Here is a 22,608-nt window from a genome sequence, read left to right on the forward strand (position 1 = left end):
GATCATTTAGGATTTTATCTGTTAATATACTTGGTATTTTTAAGGTGCAATTTGTTGAGATTTTAAAAGTGGTTTTTGTTTTTCTTTTTGATAAATGCTAAGGAAGAATTTAAATCTAATGTACAAAATTAGCACAATTAAATATATGATGATCTTTATATAATTTAAAATATCTTAAATACTGAATGAGTTTTTAATACAGTATTTTAAAATGTTATTGTTAAATTTTTTTCAAGGAGGACTTGCTGCGTTTAAAGAAACAGATGAGGGTATTCTGTCAAATTTGTCAGCATTACCTGACCAATGTGAATACTACTGTTAAAGAACAGGTTAGTAACTATTATAGATAGCAGTCTTTTGTAAGCAACCCTGAACAAATATTTGAAGTAATATAGAAAATTTAAGTAATACTAAAATAGGGCAAACTAGAAATATCTTGTATTTGTCTGTGTATATACCATGCTCAAAAAATAGATTAAGTAATATTAAGTCCATTTGGAGCATTATTGATTATTATCATATTGCAGTCATTCTGTGTTGTTGTTTCTTTATGCCACACTTGGTAAACCCATATATACAAAGTAGGTGTTTGCAGTTATGTAGGTTATTCCTGAAAGCAACAGGTATAGCAAGTCTGCCTCAGGGAGGTCAAGGTCCATCCGATTTTGTTATCTCTGAGAATATTATCAGATCTTGGCATTCCTCCCTGTCCTGATTCTATAAAGTTTTTTTTCTTATGTGGACTCTGTCTGAAATAAAAATTTTAATCACTTCCCTGTCTTCAAAGTGTTACCTTCCCATCTCATCTGCCCTCTTAATTCCAATCTTGCCAACTTTCTCATTCTGAAAATGCATTGTTACCTGGTGCCATGGGTAGTTTTCCCATCTGTAAAATAAATTCTGATCCTGGGACCAAGAGCCTATTTAGTTTTGAATTGTAACAATAAAGGACTTGGGACTTTAATTTTCTTCTCTACAATTCTGATAAGAGGTACAGAATTTTAGAAGGTATCAGTAGTAAAATGATTTTATAGTTAAAATCTTATAATAGGATTTTAATGAAGTATATGTGTGTGTGTGCACATGTACGTGCACTCACTTGCTCAGTCATATCTGACTCTTGGCAACGCCATGGACTGTAGCCCGCCAGGGTCCTCTGTCCATGGGATTTTCCAGGCAAGAGTACTAGAGGGGATTAGCCATTTCCTCCTCCAGTGGATCTTCCTAACCCAGGGATCGAACCTGTGTCTGCTGCATTGGCAGGCGGATTCTTTACCACTGCATCATCTGGGATGCCCTTTTAGTGAAGTATACACTGATCCAAACTTAATATGTGAACTATTGATATATTTTCATAGGCCACCAAGATATTCAGCTTAATATTCCTTATTTCACTTAATTCCTTATGGATTATTGTGTGTAATCTCCATTATGTATAATCAGATTTTTAAGACTTGGAGATTAACTATTTGGTTATTAAATAACCTGTGTACTATTACTATTCTCCCTAACAGCCTCCAGGGATATGTCCTGGTTAGCTCACAAGACCTGCCAGTTCACCTAATTAGTAAATGTCACCGTGCTTACCACTTTGTATACTTACTGTGTATGTTGCAAAAATTTGTAAACTCAAATATCCTGATAGGTATAAATTATTTCCATAGTAGTAAAATGAGAGGAAGGGACCAAAAGAAGAGATAAAAGCATAAGAGGAAAAAAATAAATGTGGTTAGTTCCAAAAGGGCAAAGCTGTTATTAAGATCTGCTTTGCCTGGTGATTAGTTTGTAGGCCCATACTTGGTTATGTTTTTTCTACTTAATCACCACACATACTGGCAATAAGATTTTGTGATCTCTCTTCTAAGATATCTTCTAGGAGATATCCATCTTCTTGGTTTAAGTGTTTTTCTTCCACAGAAGAAAAGAATGATATCAAGTTTATACATTCATATTTGAGAATATATATCATGAGATATTGTGGTTTAGTGTGGGATTTGGAGTCAGAAGACATGCGATTGAGTTCTGACTGCATGTTTTGATAATATTAACATATTGTACAAATCACTTAAAAGTTACTGAAAATTAAACAAAAATATTTGTGAAATTACCTTGCATTTAGTAGATCACAGTGCACATATCAGTAGTTATTGTTGCAAAAGTTTCATTCTTAAAGTCTTAGGAAAGTCTTACTAGTCATTGCTTTACTGAGTTTCAAATGCAGAGAGTGGGATTTTATTTCTATGTTAAATATGTAAGTTATTTGTGGCAGTTTGTGAAAAACTTTGGTTTATGGCATGCTATTCCCCCCCCCCCTTTTTTTTTTATAATAGGCCTTCACTATTCTGTGTGATATTTTGATGATCTTCAGCCATCAGATTATGTCAGGAGGGCGCGACATGTTAGAGCCATTAGTTTACACCCCTGATTCTTCATTGCAGTCTGAGTTGCTCAGCTTTATTCTGGATCATGTCTTCATCGAACAGGATGATGACAATAACAGTGCAGGTAATTTTATTGCCATCTTTTTGTTAAATTTGTGTATCTACCATAAATCAAATTTAGCAACAGTATAAAATGTTATACTACCATTTCATATTTTATTCTTAAACATGAAAGGCAGGTACATTTTCCAGTGCATTTTGTATTCATTCCTATTAACATAAAGACAATGAAATATCATTTCTCACTAGTTGTGAGTTTGTTTTTCTAATTTGTAGCTACCTACAGAACTGTATGAGTTAATTACATTGTGCAAAGTGACTAGTGTAGTGCCTGGGCATGTAGGTAGGTGATCAATAAAATTTACTTCGCTTTCCCCTTAATCATTGGTAACGCCAATATTCAAGTAACTAGAGCAGAGAAAAAAATGTTAAAGTGACATTTTTGTTACATACTTTCATAGCATCATTTTTCTGTTAAAGTGTGAGGCAATACAGAATGTTACACGTAAACAGTCAGATGAACCTCGGTATTGTTACTGTTTGTACTCTGATTGCATACACGGATGCCTTACTTGGGCTTCCGTCATAGCTCAATTGGTAAAGAATCTGCCTGCAGTGCAGGAGACCCGGGTTTGTTTCCTGGGTGGGGAGGATCCCCTGGAGAACGAAATGGCAACCCACTCCAGTATTCTTGCCTGGAGAATCTCTTGGACAGAGGAGCCTGGCAGGCTACAGTCTATGGGGCGCAAGAGTCAGACACGACTTGGCGACTAAACCACCACCACCACCACCATGCCTTACTTGAACAAGAAATCGTGGAAAAACAGATAACGTTTGGTGACTTCTTTTTGGGTTTTCAATTTGAAGTTAAGCCCGAAGGATATATAACATCAATATTTTGTTCTCAAGTATCACAAACTTAACTCGAACAGGATTGAGAAATCAGAATAGGCAAAACAGATGTAAAAAAATCCATGTATTAAAGTTTATATACTTAGAATTTTCCACTGTTCACTTTCAGCTCTTGTTTTAGTTATACTTTATTTTTAACATTCATTTGATATTTATTAGACAGCAGGCAGTATACTAAGATGCTGTGAATACTTTTTAAAAATGAGATATAGTCTTGTAAGAATTGAAGTAGAAAAGACATTTCTAAAGACAATTATCATGTAACTTGATAAATAGTAGAGACATGTACAAAGTGTTATGGACATTTAGAGAACGTTCTTACTGTTCTGTCAGAGTCAAAACACCATTGAAACAGGCTAACATCTGAAATGGATCCTAAAAGATGAGTTGGAGTTTTTAGAACTTCTATCAATAAACATATATTCCAAACACTGATACAAAATCAGTTTTTGTCTATGACCCTTTTGTTAGGTGCAGACTACCTCCAGTTCATTTAGACCATAGGAAATAGGAATGAGAATAAGCTTGCCAATACTCCTGAATTTTCTGGGAGGTTCCTGGAATTACACTCTGCTTTACCTCCTTGGACTATGTTTTTCTATTTACACTTTAAAAATGAAATGTATTCCAGTTCTATGGAAAAGAATAAAATATAACACATTTATATAGACCAACCACCAACATTTGTTAAATTTTGCCTTGTTTCAGATTTGTTTTTTAAAGGAATAAAACATAGATAAAAAAGAAGTCCTTGTTTGTATCCCTCCCCAATCCCCATTATTGTTTTTCCCTAGAAATAACTGCTATCTTGAATTTGGTGTTTATTGTGCCTTTGCATTTTAATTCTATTTTACCAAGAGTTTATGTGTCTTTTACGAAAATATTGTTTATTTTCTGTTGCTAGCTTCCACATAAATGGTATCGTGTTGAACATTTAGTTTACATCTTGGTTTTTTGAATTAGCATTATTTTTGAAATTTATCAGTGTTGACATGTGGTTATAGTTTATTCATCCTGACTGCTGAATATTGTGTGATATGAATTAACCATATGTTATCCATTTTCATATTGACGAACATCTATTTTTTTTCCATTTTTTCCTTTATTATAAATAATATTGCAAAAATGTTTTTATAATTATCTCCTGAGCATATGTGCAGATGCTTTTCTAGTATGCAGGCATACCTCCTTTTATTGCACGTTCGTAGATAATGTGTAGTTTTACAAATTGAAGGCTTGTGACAACTTTGTATCAGGTAAGTCTATGGATGCCATTTTTCCAACATTTGTTCACTTCATGTTTTTATGTCATATTTTGGCAATTTTTGCACATTTCAGATTTTTCCATTATTTATCATGGTGATTTGTGATCAGCGATCTTGGTTGTCACTGTTGCAATTTACATGAAAGCTTATATGATGATTAGCATTTTTTAGCAATGAAGTGTTTTTAAATTAAGGTACATACATGTTATTAGACATAATGCTATTCATTACTTAGTAAGACTTAGTATAGTATAAACATAACTCTTATATGAACTGGGAAACCAAAAAATTCATGTGATTCATCTTAGTGTGGTATTCACTTCATGGTGGTCTAATCAAACCTGCAGTATCTCTGAGGTGTGCTTGTGTATGCTGCTGCTGCTAAGTCACTTCAGTCATGTCCGACTCTGTGTGATCCCATAGACGGCAGCCCACCAGGCTCCCCATCCCTGGGATTCTCTAGGCAAGAACACTGGAGTGGGTTGCCATTTCCTTCTCCAATGTGTGAAAGTGAAAAGTGAAAGTGAAGTTGCTCAGTCGTGTTTCTTAGTGACCCCATGGACCGCAGCCTACCAGGCTCCTCCATCCATGGGATTTTCCAGGCAAGAGTACTGGAGTTGGGTGCCATTGCCTTCTCCGGTGCTTGTGTATACCTGAGTGGAATTGCTAGAGTATATAGTCTATGTGCATTTTAAACTTCACCACATGTTGCCAGATTATTCTCCAAAGTGGTTTTATTCTTTTACCCTCCCACCAGCAACATATGATAGTTTCCATTGCTTTTCATACTCATCTAACCCCTGATATTATAGACCCATGGTTATTTGATTTGTTAGCCCACATCAGATTAGAAGGGGAGAGTAAAATAGGGAATGCTTCTAGAGGTGCTGACAACATATAATAATAATGGCAACTGACATCTATGAAAGGCCCAGTGTGTTAGATACTTCTCTAACATTCTTTAATCCCTACAGGAGAAAAAAGTACCTAATTTTTGATAAGAAGTGAAGAAAACTTTCAAAAGGACTCAAAAAAAAACTCTTAATATCTAAGTAACTTCGTCTGTAGGGGGAGTAAGTCTTACCTCCCTCCAGTTCCTGAGAGCAGTACCAAACAATGATTGGAACAGTATTGTATAGAAATCCATTTATAATCACAGAGTCGTTAAGAAAAAGTTAGCTTGTATGTTCAATGTACTCTTTAAAAAGAATAAACAGTACATTTTAGGTTTCTAAGAAAATGACTTTGGCATTCTGGAATAGGCAATTTTGATAACAAACTTTTTGGATGATCTGTCTTAAATTCCCAGTCTCAACACTTGGTTTTTATTTACGAGCAATTATCAAGGATTATCAGAGACAGGGTGAAGTGAATACTTTCTTAAAAAGAGTTCTTATTTTATACACAATATAAGTAATTTCATTTATAAAATTTGTCAAGAGAAAAATTCTTTGCATAGCTTTTTATGTAAAAGATGTCATCACAATTTTATTTACAGGATCAAATTGAAAATCCTTTGGCAATACTTGGTGGCTGTAGTCTGGCTTTCTCAACTATAAATTTGGAAATAATTTTGTCCTTTTGACAACTAAATATCAAAATCTCACATAATCAGAGGAGAAATATGTGAAGTTCCCTTAGAAAAAATGATTTCTCGGCCAGTGTAACTGAATATCTGTAATATGTATAAAGGAAGTATCTGTCAATGGAAGTTGGGCTCTAGGTGAGGTGGGGTCATCTTTAGAAGGGATAGGACAATTTCTAAGGTTGTCTGCTCCTAGGGAAGAAAAGCCTTACCCAACAGATAGTGAATATGCAGGTCTCATTGTCAAATAATCCTATTAGGGAAGTAGATCAGTGGGTTAGACATGCTTGTATGTTAGGCAAGCTTAGCCCGACTTCGCTAAGCATCGGTTCCTTTGACTCACCCCACTTGTTCCTGTTCCACAGCCTTCTGATTTGACATCACAAAAATTTTTTCTATTGGAATAAACGGGCTGGTCATTCATGAAGATATTGAGTGGTTATAATTTTATTTAAATGTTTTTTTCTTTATTTTTCACATTCTCCAAAATAAAAATAAAGTTATTTATATATATATTGAAATAAAATACAGATGGCTAAATGTTTGAAACTTTCCCCCAGATGGTCAGCAGGAGGATGAAGCCAGTAAAATTGAAGCTCTGCACAAAAGGAGAAATTTACTTGCAGCATTTTGTAAGCTAATTGTATATACTGTGGTGGAGATGAATACAGCTGCAGATATCTTCAAGCAGTATATGAAGGTAAAATTGAAAAGTGGATAGCAAGATATTTTTATATTGCTTTTATGTTTGGTTACCATTGAATTTTTTAATAGTTAAGTTACTTTTGTAGTGTAAAAGAAATCTCTTAAAATATTTAACATTTTCAGTAACATTTTCTCATACCTCCACTCCTCTATGGATGGACATTTTGGGTTTATTGAGTTCATTTGTGTTTGGAATATTGCAAACAGCTTGTCTTAACTGTCACTAATAGAAATTGCATTTGTGATTTAATTTAAAACAACAGAATGGTGTCACTCCCCTGCTTGATGTTACATTAAAAAATGTTCTAAGAGTTAGAGAATTAGATAATATAGTTTCAACTTGGTTACTATGCAGCTTGTGACCTTGAGTAACTCACTACCTTTTATATCCTGCCTTTCTTTATCTGTTGCACTGTGATAGTTAAAGTTTCTTAAGCTCTGAAAATCTGACTAGGTTCACAGTAGGTTATTCACAAGCATCATAAATATAGGTGAGATTCTTTAACTTAAGTAGTAGTAGAAAGGATATTACTGATTGTACTAACAGAACGTGACTAAATAGGGCATGATAATTTTTCTGTAATCCTTTTTCAAGTAAAATCTAATTATAAATGTAAAATTTTTAAGCCTTTGCTTTTACAGAGTAAAATATGTAATACATTTATCAAAACCTAGTTAATTCTTCTTTGGAATAGTTTCCTAGGTGATAGAAGCCTTAATAAAGTACTTTGAAACTTATTTGGCATGATACTTGTTAGATTTTTTTTTTTAAACTGGTGGTTTTTGAAGTCACTTTGCAAGTTTTAAACTTTTAGACATAGGTATTCTAGATTAAAGTCAGTTTTGTTAGTCATGTAGGGGCGTGGTTATCCTGTTATCTCTGGTAGTTATGTAAAATCTTAAATTAGAATAAAAAATCATGTGCAGTGTGTGATTTAAATGCCACATACAGTAACTTTGGGGATTCCCTGGTGGCTTAGACAATAGAGTCTGGTCTGCCTGTAATGCAGGAGACCTGGATTCAATCTCTGGATCGGGATGATCCCCGGGAGAAGGAAATGGCAACCCACTCCAGTATTCTTGCCTGGAAAATCCCATGGATGGAGGAGCCTGGCAGGCTACAGTCCATGGGGTCGCAAAGAGTCGGACACGACTGAGCAACTTCACTTCACAGTAACTTTTCTTTTAAATATTGTTAACAGACTGTTAGTTTCTATAAGGGAATTAATAAATTTGGAAACTGCTCATGAAATACATGCCATTAGCAATGAATAAGTTATGAAAGTAACTGTGATAATATTCGTTGACTTAATATTAGGTTGGTGAAAAAGTAATTGCGGTTTCGGACCGTGAATTTTAAATCATTATATCTAGGCTCAAACACATATTAATCAAAATAGGAACCATTAGAGTCAACACGTTTTTGCCAACGAGAAATAAGTTTGTTTATTCCTGTAGCATAAAAATCCATGCTTTGGGATTTGACGAACTCTTAGAAAGCATTTTCTGCCTCCTGCTGGTCGTGGAAGCGTTTTTCCTGCCAAACATCGAGATGCTTGAAGAAGTGGTAGTCAGTTGGCAAGAGTTCAGGTGAATATGGTCGATGAGGCAAAACTTCATAGCCCAATTCATTCAAATTTTTTTTTATATGCATTCAATTTTTGAGCTGTTGGTTGTGTGACAAGGGGTCAGGCATTGTCATGGAGAAGAATTGGGCCCTTTCTGTTGATCAGTGCCGGCTACAGGCGGTGCAGTTTTCAGTGCATCTCATCAGTTGCTGAGCATACTTCTCAGATGTGATGGTTTTGCCAGGATTCAGAAAGCTGTAGTGGATCAGACTGGCCACACACCACCAAACAGTGACCGTGAGTTTTTTGGTGCAAGTTTGGCTTTCAGAAGTGCTTCGGAGTATCTCAGTCCAGCCACTGAGCTGGTCGTTGCTGTTTGTCTCATAAATCCAGTTTTCATTGGATGTCACAATCTGATCAAGAAATGGTTTGTTGTTGTTGTGTAGAATAAGAGAATACAATAGACACTTCAAAATGATGATTTTTTTGATTTTCAGTCAGCTCATGAGGCACCCACTTGTCGAGCTGTTTCACCTTTCCAATTTGCTTTAAATGCCAAATGACCATAGAATGGTCGATGTTGAGTTGTTGGGCAGCTTCTTGGGTAGTTGTAAAAGGATCAGCTTCGATGATGGCTCTCAATTGGTTGTTGTCAACTTCTGAAGGCCGGCCACTGTGCTCCTCATCTTCTAGGCTCTTGTCTTTGCAAAACTTCTTGAACTACCACTGCACTGTATATTGGTTCGCAGTTCCTGGGCCAAATGCATTGTTGATGTTGCGAGTTGTCTCCGCTGCTTCATGGCTCGTTTTGAACTCGAATAAGAAAATCGCTTGACTTTACTTTTTGTCTTAACATCATTTCCCTACTCTAAAATAAATGGCAAGTAACAACTCATTGGCAAAAATACACAAACTGAGAAATGTGCATTAAAATGATATATAACAACCACATTTATTTAATAAGAGTGTACTCTAATATCAAATAGCAAAGTTCAAAAGTGCAAAACCGCAGTTACTTTTGCACCAACCTAATAGTTCTGAAAATCTGAATACTTAATTATTTTTATACACTATACCTCCTTAAAATCAACTCTAGAACTTAATATGAATTAGATCTTAACTGTCTGATATTTCTGAATTTACCAATTTTAGAGTTTGTGCTTAAAGATCATAAAGTTTCAGTAACATTCTTACATGTCTTTCAAGTCATAATTTTAGCCAAATACATTCTTGTAATATGTTTATGTGCCTAACCTAAAATTAGTCTTATTGTCCAACAGTTTTAAGAGACAAAGCTCTAATTTATTCAAATTTCTTTTCTAGTATTATAATGACTATGGTGATATCATCAAAGAAACAATGAGTAAAACAAGACAGATAGACAAAATTCAGTGTGCAAAGACCCTTATTCTCAGTTTGCAACAGGTAAGACATGAGTACCATGGTTAGGCTAACATAATAAGCACTTACTGGTTTTCAAGGTAACAGTCAAAAACTGGGCAAAGGACGCAATAGATAGTTCGTAAAAGTGGAAATGGAAAATACACAGTCTCACTGGTAAACATTGAGCAAGTGAGATCATTTTTTTGCCTCTAGACTGGCAAGATTGGCAAAACCTATAGCTGCCTAAGATATGGGAGAAACAGGTTTTGTCAGCATTATATATTGGCTCAACCTTCCTGGTAGGCAGTTTGCCAATACGTGTCAAAATTTATAATGTGTATGTCATTGAGGCAGCAATTCTACTTTTAGAATTTTGTCCACAGTGGTAATAGGATAAGTTTGCAAAAATGAGTATACAAGATCGTACATTGCAAAGTTATTTATAATAGCAAGAAATTAGAAATAATCCAAATGTCAGTCAATAGGATATTAGATGAATATATTGTGTAGTACATCTCCACAGTGGCTATTGGGTAGCACTTAAAACTAGTGTAAGTTGATATTAATTTAAGATCTCTACCGTATTTGAGAATAAAAAGATTCCAGTATAGCATCACTATAAAATTGTGCCTATCTCTGTGTCCCTGGAGAAGGGAAAGGCTACCCACTCTAGTATTCTGGCCTGGAGAATCCCATGGACTGTATAGTCCATGGAGTTGCAAAGAGTCAGACTTGATTGAGTGACTTTCACTTTCACTGTGTCTATCACTTTCACTGTGTCTGTTTGGAAAAAATAATCACCAAAATGTTAGCCGTGGTTAACTTGCTTTGGTAGGTTTCAGGTGAATTTTACTTTATTCTTTACCCATTTGCAGATATATTTTAATGAGCACTTATCAATCATAGTGAAAATACACTAGTCATTTTCATTTTGGCAGTGGCATGGCAAGTTTAATTAGGCAAAAATCATTTGCTTAGTATTCTTTGGTCTGTCAAAACCAAATGCATGTAAATCATAACCAAACCCATTTCACTTTGATAAAGTTTCTTGCTTTTTAGAAACATAGGTGTGAAAGTTCTTAGCTTCGTTTGCATATTGGATATTCTTTATTAAAAGATTTTAAAGGCTGCATTTAAATAACTTTTGTTATAAAATAATAACTGTAGAAAGTTTACAAAGTATTTTAGGAAAACTAGAAAAAATATACCTTATCTTTAATTTTTTTCACTTGACAGTGTTTTCATTTTTAATCATCTAAAATCTTTTTAACACCTGTGTTAAATCTTATTTTACGAAAATAAAAAATGTGCATTCTGTCTTAATATCCTTAATTTTTCATATTAATAAATCCTAAACACTTTCATGCCATTAAATACTTTCCTCTGCTCTTTTTTGGCTGCTCTGTGTGGCATGTGGGATCTTAGGTCTCTTAGCAGGGATGGAATCCGTGCCCCCTGCGTTGGGAGTGTAGAGTCTTAACCACTGGCCTGCCAGGGAAGTCTTTCCTCTGCATTTTTAATGATTGTGTAGTATTCCATTTTATAGAGGGACTATAATTTAACCAAGATCTCTTGTTTGATGTTGAGGTTATTTTTTTTGTTTGTTTGTTTGTTTGAAACAATTCTTTCCTTTATAAATAGCACTAAAACAAACATTTTTGTACCTATGTATTGCACATAAATATTACTGTTATTCTTTTTGGATATAGTCTGATAATAACAATTGCTTAGTCAAAGAGCATGAAAATTCTAAAGCTTTTGCTACACATTGCCAGATTGCTGTGTAGAAAGAAAGGTTATCTCAGTTTATGTTCCCAGATCAGTGCCCATTGCACTGTATTCTTCTTTTAAAATTTACTTATTTTTAATTGAAGGATAATTGCAATATTGTATTGGTTTCTGCCATACATCGTCATGCATCAGCCAGCCCTTCCTCTTGAACCTCCCTTCACCTCCTACCCCATTCCACCCTCTAGGTTGTCACAGAGCCTGGTTTGAGTTCCTGAGTCATCCTGCAAACTCCCACTGGCTGTCTTGAGTAGTAGCCGTAACTACTATAGGAATGCACTGTATTCTTAAGTAGTAGCCATTATCTGTTAAAAAATCTTGGCAGTTTGATAGTTGAAAAAAATATATTTTGTTTTGCTTACTTTTTGATCCATCATTTAAGTGTCAATAAGAACATAGTTGCCTAATAACTTAGTTGGTTTCCTTTTTATTTATATTTTTACATGCTATTATAATATACAATTATAGTGATAGAAAAAAATTCTGTCATAACTAATCTAAGAAGTTTCTAATGTCAGTAATTACCTCTAGTTTGAATATGTGAAGTGGTGCAATTTTGGTCATTTGTATCATATAAAATCCATGCTTTAGAGTGAAGTATAATGCTTTATTTATAGAACATCAAGTATATATTAAATATAAAATATGATATTTTAAAATCAGTAATAATCTTTAATTATTAAAAACTTTAACATGCTTTCTTTCTTTCTTTCCAAACAGCTTTTTAATGAAATGATTCAGGAAAATGGCTATAATTTTGATAGGTCATCCTCAACTTTTAGCGGCATTAAAGAACTTGCTCGACGTTTTGCTTTAACTTTTGGACTCGATCAGTTGAAAACTAGAGAGGCCATTGCTATGCTACACAAGTAATTTCCAAATTTTATTCAGCTTCTCTGTGTTTTAATCATGCAGGTTTTTTTGTATATTGCTTTTTTGTTTAGAATAACCAATTCAGTTGATGCCTTATTACTTGTTTGCAATTCTGTAGTGTATCTCCTTTCTTAAGAACCAGTTACAGTGCTGTCTCTGTTAACACATGAATTGGGACTAAAATACCTTTCGTAGAAAAGTCTTTGCTTTAATTAAAGCCATACAAAATCTTTATGAATTATGTGAAGAAAACATATATTTGTTAGGTATTATAAAATCTCTTGTAGCAGTTTTGTCATGATCTCATGGCTGGGTAGAAGAATTTGATTCCTTTGTTTCAAGTTTCTGTTCTCTTCTATTACCTTTTCTCTTATTTTGAGCCACAATCTTTATTTTATCTGCATGTTTTCTTTGTCTTATCAAAATTGGAAATCATCTGATTTTATTTTAGGCATGTAATTTAGTGATCAATTATACTTTTATGTATATTTTAGATCTCTAACATAACCAGTATGTGGATATTAATACCCTTTATGTCTTTATTGTGGATAAAGAGCCTTGCCTTTGGAAAAATCTAGAGACTTGGGCTCTGTTTCATTGAAAGCTCTCTGTTTTGTGTCTTTTTAAAATTTGTATTGTTTACTTAGTTATGAAAGTGTTAAATACCTCCTTACAGAAATTATTCTGCTGTTTAAGTTAGTCCTATGCTTTCCTCAACTTTAATTTACTCCCACCCTTTCATTTGGCTCTGAAAGTTTCAGATTTCTTTTTATGCCTTTTAATACTTTGGTTGTGAATTTTAGGTAATACTTAAAGACCACACATGCAGTAATTATTCTGAGAAGTAATAGATTATTTACTTCATATATGTGTAATGTTGGGTAGTTGTCTTAATTAATAGAGGTATTTATTATTAAATAAATACAGGTAAAATTGGCCCCAAGTTGAGTATAATTTTTGAACTTTACTCTTTAGTGAGTCATTACAAATAGTCTGTAATCATTATTTTTATGTTGATTTTATAGTTGATCTCCTTTATGTCTTGAAATATACAGAAAATGTAATGATCATTATGTGAAAGGATTTGGATTATTTTTTATGGAAAAGAAAACTGAGGGCAGAATGTAGATATGCCAGATCACATTTGTAATAAAGACCAGCTTGGGGGAGGGGAAGTGTCTATGTCTGTGTCTGTTTTGTTTTAAAGAACCAGGTAGGGTTTGTGTATGTCTGTGTGTGTCTGTTCTGTTTCACAGAAAGTAACAGTTCAGAGTTCCTGGGCAGTCTGGTGTTTAGCACTTTCACTGCTAGGGCGGGAGCAACTAAGATCTACAATTAGTGTAGCATGCCTGCCCCCACCCCCACCCCCCCCCCCCAATAAAAAACAAATTTAAAAAATCCACCCAAAACAAAATAACAGTGTCATAAAATGTAAATATATTTGCTCATTCTCTATAGACTCCTTATTGTCCCTCTTCCTCGGATTAAACACACGAGAAAGGAAGCGTCTTTTGTAGTGGAGTGAAAGTATAGAGAGAAATTTTCTAGGTTATTAAATTTTCTATTGTAGTTATTTAAATATTTATCTTTTTTGTTTTTGTTGCAGAGATGGCATAGAATTTGCTTTTAAAGAACCTAATCCACAAGGAGAGAGCCATCCACCTTTAAATTTGGCATTTCTTGATATTCTCAGTGAATTTTCTTCTAAACTACTCCGACAAGACAAAAGAACAGTGTATGTATTTACTAGAAATACTCTTAATTTTGCTTTGGAATTCTTAAAGATTTGTTATAATTGGTTTCTCTTTCATATTTGTAGGATTTCATTAATGCACAAAAACTTTATGCTTCAGAAATTTTATAAATTAAAGATTACAACTATGTTTTATGCATAATATTACATTTTAATTCTATGAGTTCTTTTTACAGTGTAGCTGTATCTTTAAAGGTGTAACTGGAATGCTTTTTGTATTCTAATGAGTTCTTTGCTCAGCCTAACTAAGGAAGAAGCATTTAGCAGACAATAATATTGCTGATCCATCTGTGTCTTTGTGTCCTGAGCTGTGACTACACTGGAAAGTAGAAGTCTCCCTCTTTTATCTTCATACTTTAACTACAAGTCCTGTTCTCAACAGGCCATTTAAACAGAATACTTTTATGGTTTGGTCTTCTAAAATGATGACTTACATTCTAAGAGAGCCCAACAAGTGGAATTAAAGTCTCAAAATCTTCTTTCATCCCTCCCTCCCAGACCTCCCAACCCCGGGCTTTGAGGTATAAAAAGACAGAAAAATATGAATAACTCCTAGTATAAGTAATGTCTTCCTAAAGCCCACCAGTATTTTGCATTTAAAGATTATAGAGATCTTATATGAAATTCTAAAGCAGACAAAACTAATCTGTATTGATAGAATTCACCATAGTGGTACTTGTTGGAGTTGGAAAGACTGAATGGGAAAAAGGATACAGGGTACTTTCTGGGGTCATGGGAATATCCTGTATCTTGATAGGTGTATGGGTTACATGACTGCATTCATTTACAGAGGTGATCCAACTTTTAATTTCTGTGCACTTTATTATATATAAATTGATCCCAATTAAAAATTGCATTGAGGAATTCGTAGTCCAGTGGTTAGACTCTGTGCTTTCACTGCTGAGGGCCTGGATTCAATCCCTGCCTGGGAAACTAAGGTCCCACAAGCTGCATGATGGTAGGCAAAAAAATAATTGCATTGATACTATTAACTAGAGAAATAAAAATTAAAACAATTAAAAAAATAATTTCTCACCTAGTAGATTAGCACAACTTTAAGAAGTCTGATAGTGCCAAGGATGTGGAGCAATAAAGACTTAAACATTGCTGGTACAAGACCACTTTGGAGATATCTGGTAGTACGTAGTAAAGTTTAAGATTCTCCCTACATCATGATCCAGTAATGCTGTTCAAAGGTAGATACATTAGAGGAACTCTTACACATATATGTAAAGAGAACTAGAAATGATTTGATTGTTGGGGACTTCCCTGGCGGTCCAGTGATTAAGAATCCTGCTTCCAATGCAGGAGTCACAGGTTCTATCCCTTGTCAGGGAACTAAGATCCCACATGTGCTAATATGTTTAGTTGCTCAGTCGTGTCCAACTCTTTGTGACCCCATGTTCTGCAGCCCACCAGGCGCCTCTGTCCATGAGATTTTCCAGACACGAATACTGGAGTGGGTTGCCATGCCCTCCTACAGGGGATCTTCCCAACCCAGGGATTAAACCCAGGTCTCCCACATTTATGGCCAAAAAGGAAAAAAAAAAATGACTGTTGCATTGTTTGAATAGGGGAAAGCGCAAAACTAAATATCTATCCACTAGAAAATGAGATCAATAAATTAATATACAATGGAATACTATACAATGGTCAAAATTGTTAGATATTTTTAAGTAAATATAAATCCTTAATTTTATTAAAAGCCCATCTAATTGTTCTAATTTCTATTAGTCCTACATGTCATATATGAAAGTAACTCAGTCGTGTCCGACTCTTTGCAACCCCATGGACTATACAGTTCATGGAATTCTCCAGGCCAGAATACTGGAGTGGGTAGCCTTTCCCTTCTCCAGATGTCATGAATGACTTTTATTCTTAGTTCATTTGATTGAATTGGGATTGAAAAGATTCACACAATCCAATTGATCTACTTTAAAATTTTTTTCAAGTTTATTGAGCTGTAATTGGCAAATAAATTTGTAATGTATTGAAAGTATACAACATGATTTCATATACGTTGTCTAAGGATTCCCATAATCAAGTTAATTAACGTATTTATCACCTCACATTATTTACCCTTTTTTTGATCAGAACACTGAAGCTCTACTCCTTTAGCATATTTCAGTTATACAGTATTATATATTTACAAATATCATCAACCTTAACCACCATGTTACATATTAGATCCTGAGATCTCATTCATCTTTTCAAAATTGTTTTTCTGACTTCATGGAGATATGGTTGATATATAACACTGTGTAAATTTGAGGTGTGCAACATATTGATTTGATACACATATTGGAAAATGATTACCACCATAGTGTTAGCGGATACCAGTCTTCCAAAATGGTTAGATTTTAAATTAAAGTGTTGTGTGCAAAAAGCTAAGTACAAAATGGTGCTGTGTTTTCAGACAAATAAGTATTAAAACATTATAAATGGGGACAAAACCAGGAAATTCAGGTTAATGGCAACCTCTCTGGCTGCAAAGAGGAAAAAAGGCAATAGCATCAGAGAGGGCTACTTATCTGGAATGTTCTGTTAGGCTGTGTGGTGGATACATAGTTGTAAATCTCTCTACTAGTAAGTATATTTTGGCTCACACTGCACATCTTGTCACAGACAGTTAATAGTTCTCTGACTGATAGCCAGCTTACAAAGACCACACTTTGAGGAGTACTGTACTACCATGTGTAGGGCTTCCCCAGTGGCTCAGCGGTAAAGACTCCTCCTGCAGTGTGGGAGACACAGGTTCGATCCTTGGATCAGGAAGATCGCCCATCCTTTCTCTCCTTATTTATGATACGGGGAGAATATCTCCCTCACGAGATTGTAAGAATAAAGTTAAAGAGCCTAAGAGGAAAACGCCTAGCACACAGTAGTCACACAAATATTAGTTGATTTTTAATTGCTATATTATATGTAAGTCATGGAATCCTTGTGATATTTGGATCCACGGGTAGATGTATGACTTCTATTACGCTGAAAATATTTTGCAGGTAGGGACCATATCAGATTTACCTTTGCGTCTGTCCCCATTGCCTGAGACATAGATGCTCAACAAATAATAAACCAAAATGCTGTGAATTATTTCCTTTATTGTGAGAATCTTCATAGAGACAAAATTGTTCATCACTGTACTGATGAGGCTTAGAATAAGTAGTGAAGTAATATACCCACACTCACAGCTAGGGGTTGGTAGAACTGGGACTAGAACTCAGTGTAATCTTGTGTAATCTTTAAATACAATCCTCTTTCCAAAAATATGACTCAGATTTGTTCTTCTAACAGAGGACCTGTAAAGTTAGGATAGAACAGAGACATTTTGAGAAAGAAAACACTAATATCCTGTAGTTGTTAGTGGAATGCTTACAGGAAATGTAAACCCATCAACCATTATTTTCATTCTCATTTACTTTTTATTTAACTCTAGTTAATCATTGTGTGTTCCATATTAATGTGTAAGCCTTAAGATTATTAGGAATAAGCAAAAAGAAAAAAAAAGCTATGGCAATTTAATGTATCAAAGCTAATGATTTCTACTCCTTTTTAAGGTATGTTTACTTGGAAAAGTTCATGACCTTTCAAATGTCACTCCGAAGAGAAGACGTGTGGCTTCCACTAATGTCATACCGAAATTCTTTGCTAGCTGGTGGTGATGATGACACCATGTCAGTTATTAGTGGAATTAGTAGCCGGGGGTCAACTGTGCGGAGTAAAAAATCCAAACCATCTACAGGGAAACGGAAAGTGGTTGAAGGCATGCAGCTCGCACTCAGTAAGCATATAGTTTATTTTCTTTATGTTTGTCCTTTATGTTTCCCATAGGTCACCGCCTTTTAAAATTCAAGGTATGTGTTGTTAAATGCACATTGTTTGCTCCAGTTATGTGTAAAATGTACTGTTTTAAGCATTTTGCATATGTGAATTTGATTCTTACAATTCTTTAGGTACATTCTTATTTTTCACTTGTAGGAAACTAGTACAGAGAAGTTGATTAACTTAGGTCACACTGATATTAAGTAGCAGAGCCAGGCAGTCTCACTCTCGAGCATCTACTTTTTTTTTTTTTCCTGTATTAAATTTATTTAAGATATACACACGTCCCCTCCCTCTTAAACCTCCCTCCCACCCCATAGAGCATCTACTTTTAAATCACTGCACTATACTCTATGTATACGGATATGGACTCAATATGTTAGAACTAATCATTACCTAAGAGATCAGATCATCCAGTTTAAGTGGCGCAGCAGATTCAGAGAGGTTCCAACTTTGGAATTTCTATGAAGAGATCATTAATCATAAAGAATTTGATAGAAATACAAGTTGCTGTCTATAATCTTAGAGTTAAAAATATATTATGACGCTTGAATCTCTTGGACTCTTAGTACTCCAGGGTTGGTTCTTTATTTTCTTTCTTTAAGATACTTTAAACAAATTAGTATAGTTGCCAAAATTTGTTCCAGCTATTATTCCTGAGTAACAAACTACCCCCAAAACTTAAACGATATAACCAGGACATAATGTCTGGTGCTTTCACTAGGAATAAATACTCCAAGGCTGGGACTGGAATCATATGGAGACATCTTCACTTATAGATGTATCTGATGCTGACTGTCAGCTGGGACCTCAGCTAGATTGTCTGCCAGAACACCTTACATGTGACCTTTCCATGTGACTATTTGGCTTCCTCACAGTGTGTGATTTGGCTTCAAGAACAGGTGTCTCAAGAGACAACTCTGGACACTGCCATTTTCTAAGGTCAGAAACTGGCATAGCATAGTTTTCATCATGGTCTGTGGACCAAGCAGTCACAGGGCACAGATTCAAGGGAATGGGACATCATCCCCCACCTGTTAATGTGACGCGTGTCAGAGGTTTGGGGGCTATATTTTTTTTAACTTATTTTCCTAGGAGCCATGGTTTTAAATTGCCACATGGATTAATGGTTTTAGTAATTTTTTGGTCCAGTAACACAGAGCATAAACTTGTAACTTACACAGCCTTAGATTTAGACTTGATTGGTCATATAGTACCAACGTCCCAGTCTATGGAGAAATCTCTCTTACACAGTATCCCTGACCAGTTAAAATACTTGGGCTTGATAAAAAGTTAAAATTTCCTTTCTTTAGATAGAAAAGTTATCAAATTAAAAGATGTGTTCACTGAATACCACTAAATTTTAAAAAGTTTTTCTTATCTAAACCTCTTAATTCACCTGGTCTAACATAGTTAGCCTCCTCAGTGGCCAGCTCGCTCACTAGTCTTCATATTCTTAAGTCTATCCTCCATATTACCACCATATTCTTTGTCTAAAACATGTAACTCACCACATTGCTTCCATAGAACCTTTAGTAGTAGTTCTTGTCATCTTAGCGTAGCTTATAAAACTTTGCATAAGTTGATTCCTGCCTCTTTATTCAGCCTTACCTTTTGCCATCTACTCCAGGAGTACTAAACTCTTAAAATATCTACAAATTAGTATGATTCAGTCATTGTTGTTTCATGCCTCCGTGCTTTTGCTTAGGTTCTCCCCATTTTTGGAGATGTCACAGTTCACATAATATCCACTCTAGTCAGAAGTAACTTCTGGGTAGCTGGGCTCTGATCTTTTTCATCATTCCCATTCTCCCTGTGCTTCCCTCTTTTAGCACTTACCACACTGTGTCATGGTTTCCCTGGTGGCTCAGCAGTAAAGAATCTGCCTGCAATGCAGGAGACACAGGTTCAGTCCCTGGGTCAGGAAGATCCCCTGGAGGGAGAGCATGGCAACCCACTCCAGTATTCTTGCCTGGGAAATCCCATGGACAGAGGAGCCTGGCAGACTGTAGTCCATGGGGTCGCAAAGAGTTGGACATGACTGAAGCGACTGAGCATGCATGCACACTGTGTTATAATTGCCTATATTTTCTTTACCAGGGCTTCCCTGGTAGCTCAGCTGGCAAATAATCTGCCTGCAATGCAGGACACCCCGGTTCAATTCCTGAGTTGGGAATATCCCCTGGAGAGGGATAGGCTACCTACTCCGGTATTCTTGGGCTTCCCTGGTGACTCAGATGGTTCAGAAATCCTCCTGCAATGCGGGAGACCTGGGTTCAATCCCTGGGTTCATTCCCCTGGAGAAGGGAATGGCTACCCACTCCAGTATTCTTGCCTGGAGAATTCCATGGACGGAGGGGCCTAGCAGACTACAGTCCATGGGGTTGCAAAGAGTTAGACACGATTGAGCAACTTTCACTTTCTTTCACTTTCTTTTTCCACAACTGGACTGTCAAGGCATGGCAGGGACTGCATCTTACATACCTTTGTATCCCTCTGTTCCAAGCTCTAGCATGTGTAAAGAAGCAGATGTTTGTTGACCTGCACAGGTTGTATTAGACATTTCCCTGGTGGTTCAGATGGTAAGGAATCTGCCTGCAGTGCAGGAGCCCTGGGTTCGATCCCTGGATCAGGAAGATCCCCTGCAGAAGGGAATGACTACCCATTCCAGTATTCTTGCCTGGGAAATCCCATGGACAGAGGAGCCGAGTGGGCTATAGTCCATGGGGTCGCACAGAGTCGGACATGACTGAGCAACTAACACTTTATTTAGTCAAAATTAGTGACTGAACTTCATTGCTATTACTTTTCTTTTCAGCCGAAGAAAGCAGTAGTAGTGACAGTATGTGGCTAAGCAGAGAACAAACACTGCACACCCCAGTTATGATGCAGACACCACAGCTCACCTCAACGATTATGAGAGAGCCCAAAAGATTACGACCTGAGGATAGTTTCATGAGTGTCTATCCAATGCAGACTGAACATCATCAAACTCCTCTTGATTATAAGTAAGTACATTTGATCATTTTCTGTACTATAACTTTATTAATTACATAGAAAAAAGTTAAGTTAAAAGAGGAATAAAATTCTCCTTGAAGCACGCAGGTAACATGGATGTTAGCTCAAAGACAACAAGAGGAAGCAAGGCAGCAGCAGGAGAGAGCAGCAATGAGCTATGTTAAACTGCGAACTAATCTTCAGCATGCCATGTAAGTGAGAGTGCCTTATTGTCTGAGTCTAGGAAGTTCACTAATTCATTTTGACATATTTTATTGTGTGCCTTATCTAAAAATTTCAGCAAACTCTCTAGAGTAACTAAGCTGAAATAATCAAGGAGCTAAAAATTGGTCTTTCCAACAGAAATAAAAAGAACTTCTAAAGTTAAATATTAACTAGTTAGGTAAAGGACTGATATTAGGTTGATCTGTTGGAAAAGTTTAACTATGAATCCTTGTTTATTTTGGTACACAGAACTATAGCTAAAAATTCAGTTTTGTTACATCTTAATTGATCCCCACCTTAGTTCAGGCCCTCATCTCTCACCTGAACTATTGCATTAGCTTTCTAATTCATGTTCTTCCCTCAGATCTATTTATCCTCTCACCAAACCCCTTTCCTCACTCCCCTCACCACCACTCCATCATTCACATTGCCATCAAGAATTGCTATTCTAGAATAAAAATCTGATCATGTAGCTCTCTTCCTTAAAACCATTCTATGGATCCCCATTGCCTGCAAGATACAGTTCAAACTCCTTAGCTCATGGCATGCAAAATCTTTCTAAATATGGCCCCTGCCTACATTTTAGTATCATATCCTATTCCCTGGCAGCTGGTAAAATCATAAAAGGATAAGCTCAGGTGTCACCTTATATGAAGCTGTGGTGTCATCTATGCTCCCATAACACTATGTATATTCCTATTTCTTACAGCACTTACCACATTGTATTGTAATTTGTTTATGAATTTGTCCCTTTCTCTAGACTGTGAGCTCCTTAAGGGCAGGGACCTCTTTCTTTCTCTTTTCTAAATTGAAAAGTATAGTTGATGTACAGTATTATATGTTGCAGGTATACAGTTTAGTGATTCACAGTTTTTAAGGTTTTACTCCATTTATAGTTATTATAAAATATTGGCATTTCCCTGTGTTGTACAGTATATCCTTGTATCTTATTTTATACTTAATAGTTTGTACCTCTTAATAGGGACTGCTTTCATTTCCTGTTAGTGCTTGGCACATTAAAAAAGTATTAAGTTAAATGTTCATTGAATGAATAAATGTCCAATGCTAAAAAAACTGCAGTTTAATTTTCAAATCTTTGTTTTTACTGGAATCTGTATGAGAGTTTTATAAGTCCTTATTAGCTTTGGCTCCAAGAGAAATGGCATATAAGCAGTCTTTAGATGACTGGTACAAAAGGGGAAGATCTGATGGTTTTGATTTTTTTAGTTTGAAAGCTTTGTATTTGTAACATAATGTGGTATATGTTTTAACACTGGAGATAGTGATTGTT

At 35.5% G+C, this 22,608-nt stretch overlaps 1 protein-coding gene across 1 annotated transcript in view; it reads left to right on the forward strand.

The window, feature by feature from the left end:
- Positions 1-22,608, forward strand: part of STAG2 (STAG2 cohesin complex component) — a 128,717-nt gene that overhangs the window by 96,406 nt on the left and 9,703 nt on the right. Inside the window, exons 23-31 of the mRNA XM_061137110.1 lie at positions 237-329; positions 2,331-2,505; positions 6,764-6,903; positions 9,800-9,901; positions 12,368-12,516; positions 14,127-14,255; positions 17,831-18,054; positions 20,914-21,103; positions 21,194-21,304. Of these exons, the coding sequence (XP_060993093.1) occupies positions 237-329; positions 2,331-2,505; positions 6,764-6,903; positions 9,800-9,901; positions 12,368-12,516; positions 14,127-14,255; positions 17,831-18,054; positions 20,914-21,103; positions 21,194-21,304 (1,313 nt within the window). The remainder of the gene's footprint in view (positions 1-236; positions 330-2,330; positions 2,506-6,763; positions 6,904-9,799; positions 9,902-12,367; positions 12,517-14,126; positions 14,256-17,830; positions 18,055-20,913; positions 21,104-21,193; positions 21,305-22,608) is intronic.

The sequence above is a fragment of the Dama dama genome, chromosome X, assembly GCF_033118175.1.
Source record: "Dama dama isolate Ldn47 chromosome X, ASM3311817v1, whole genome shotgun sequence".
NCBI classification, from domain to species: domain Eukaryota; kingdom Metazoa; phylum Chordata; class Mammalia; order Artiodactyla; family Cervidae; genus Dama; species Dama dama.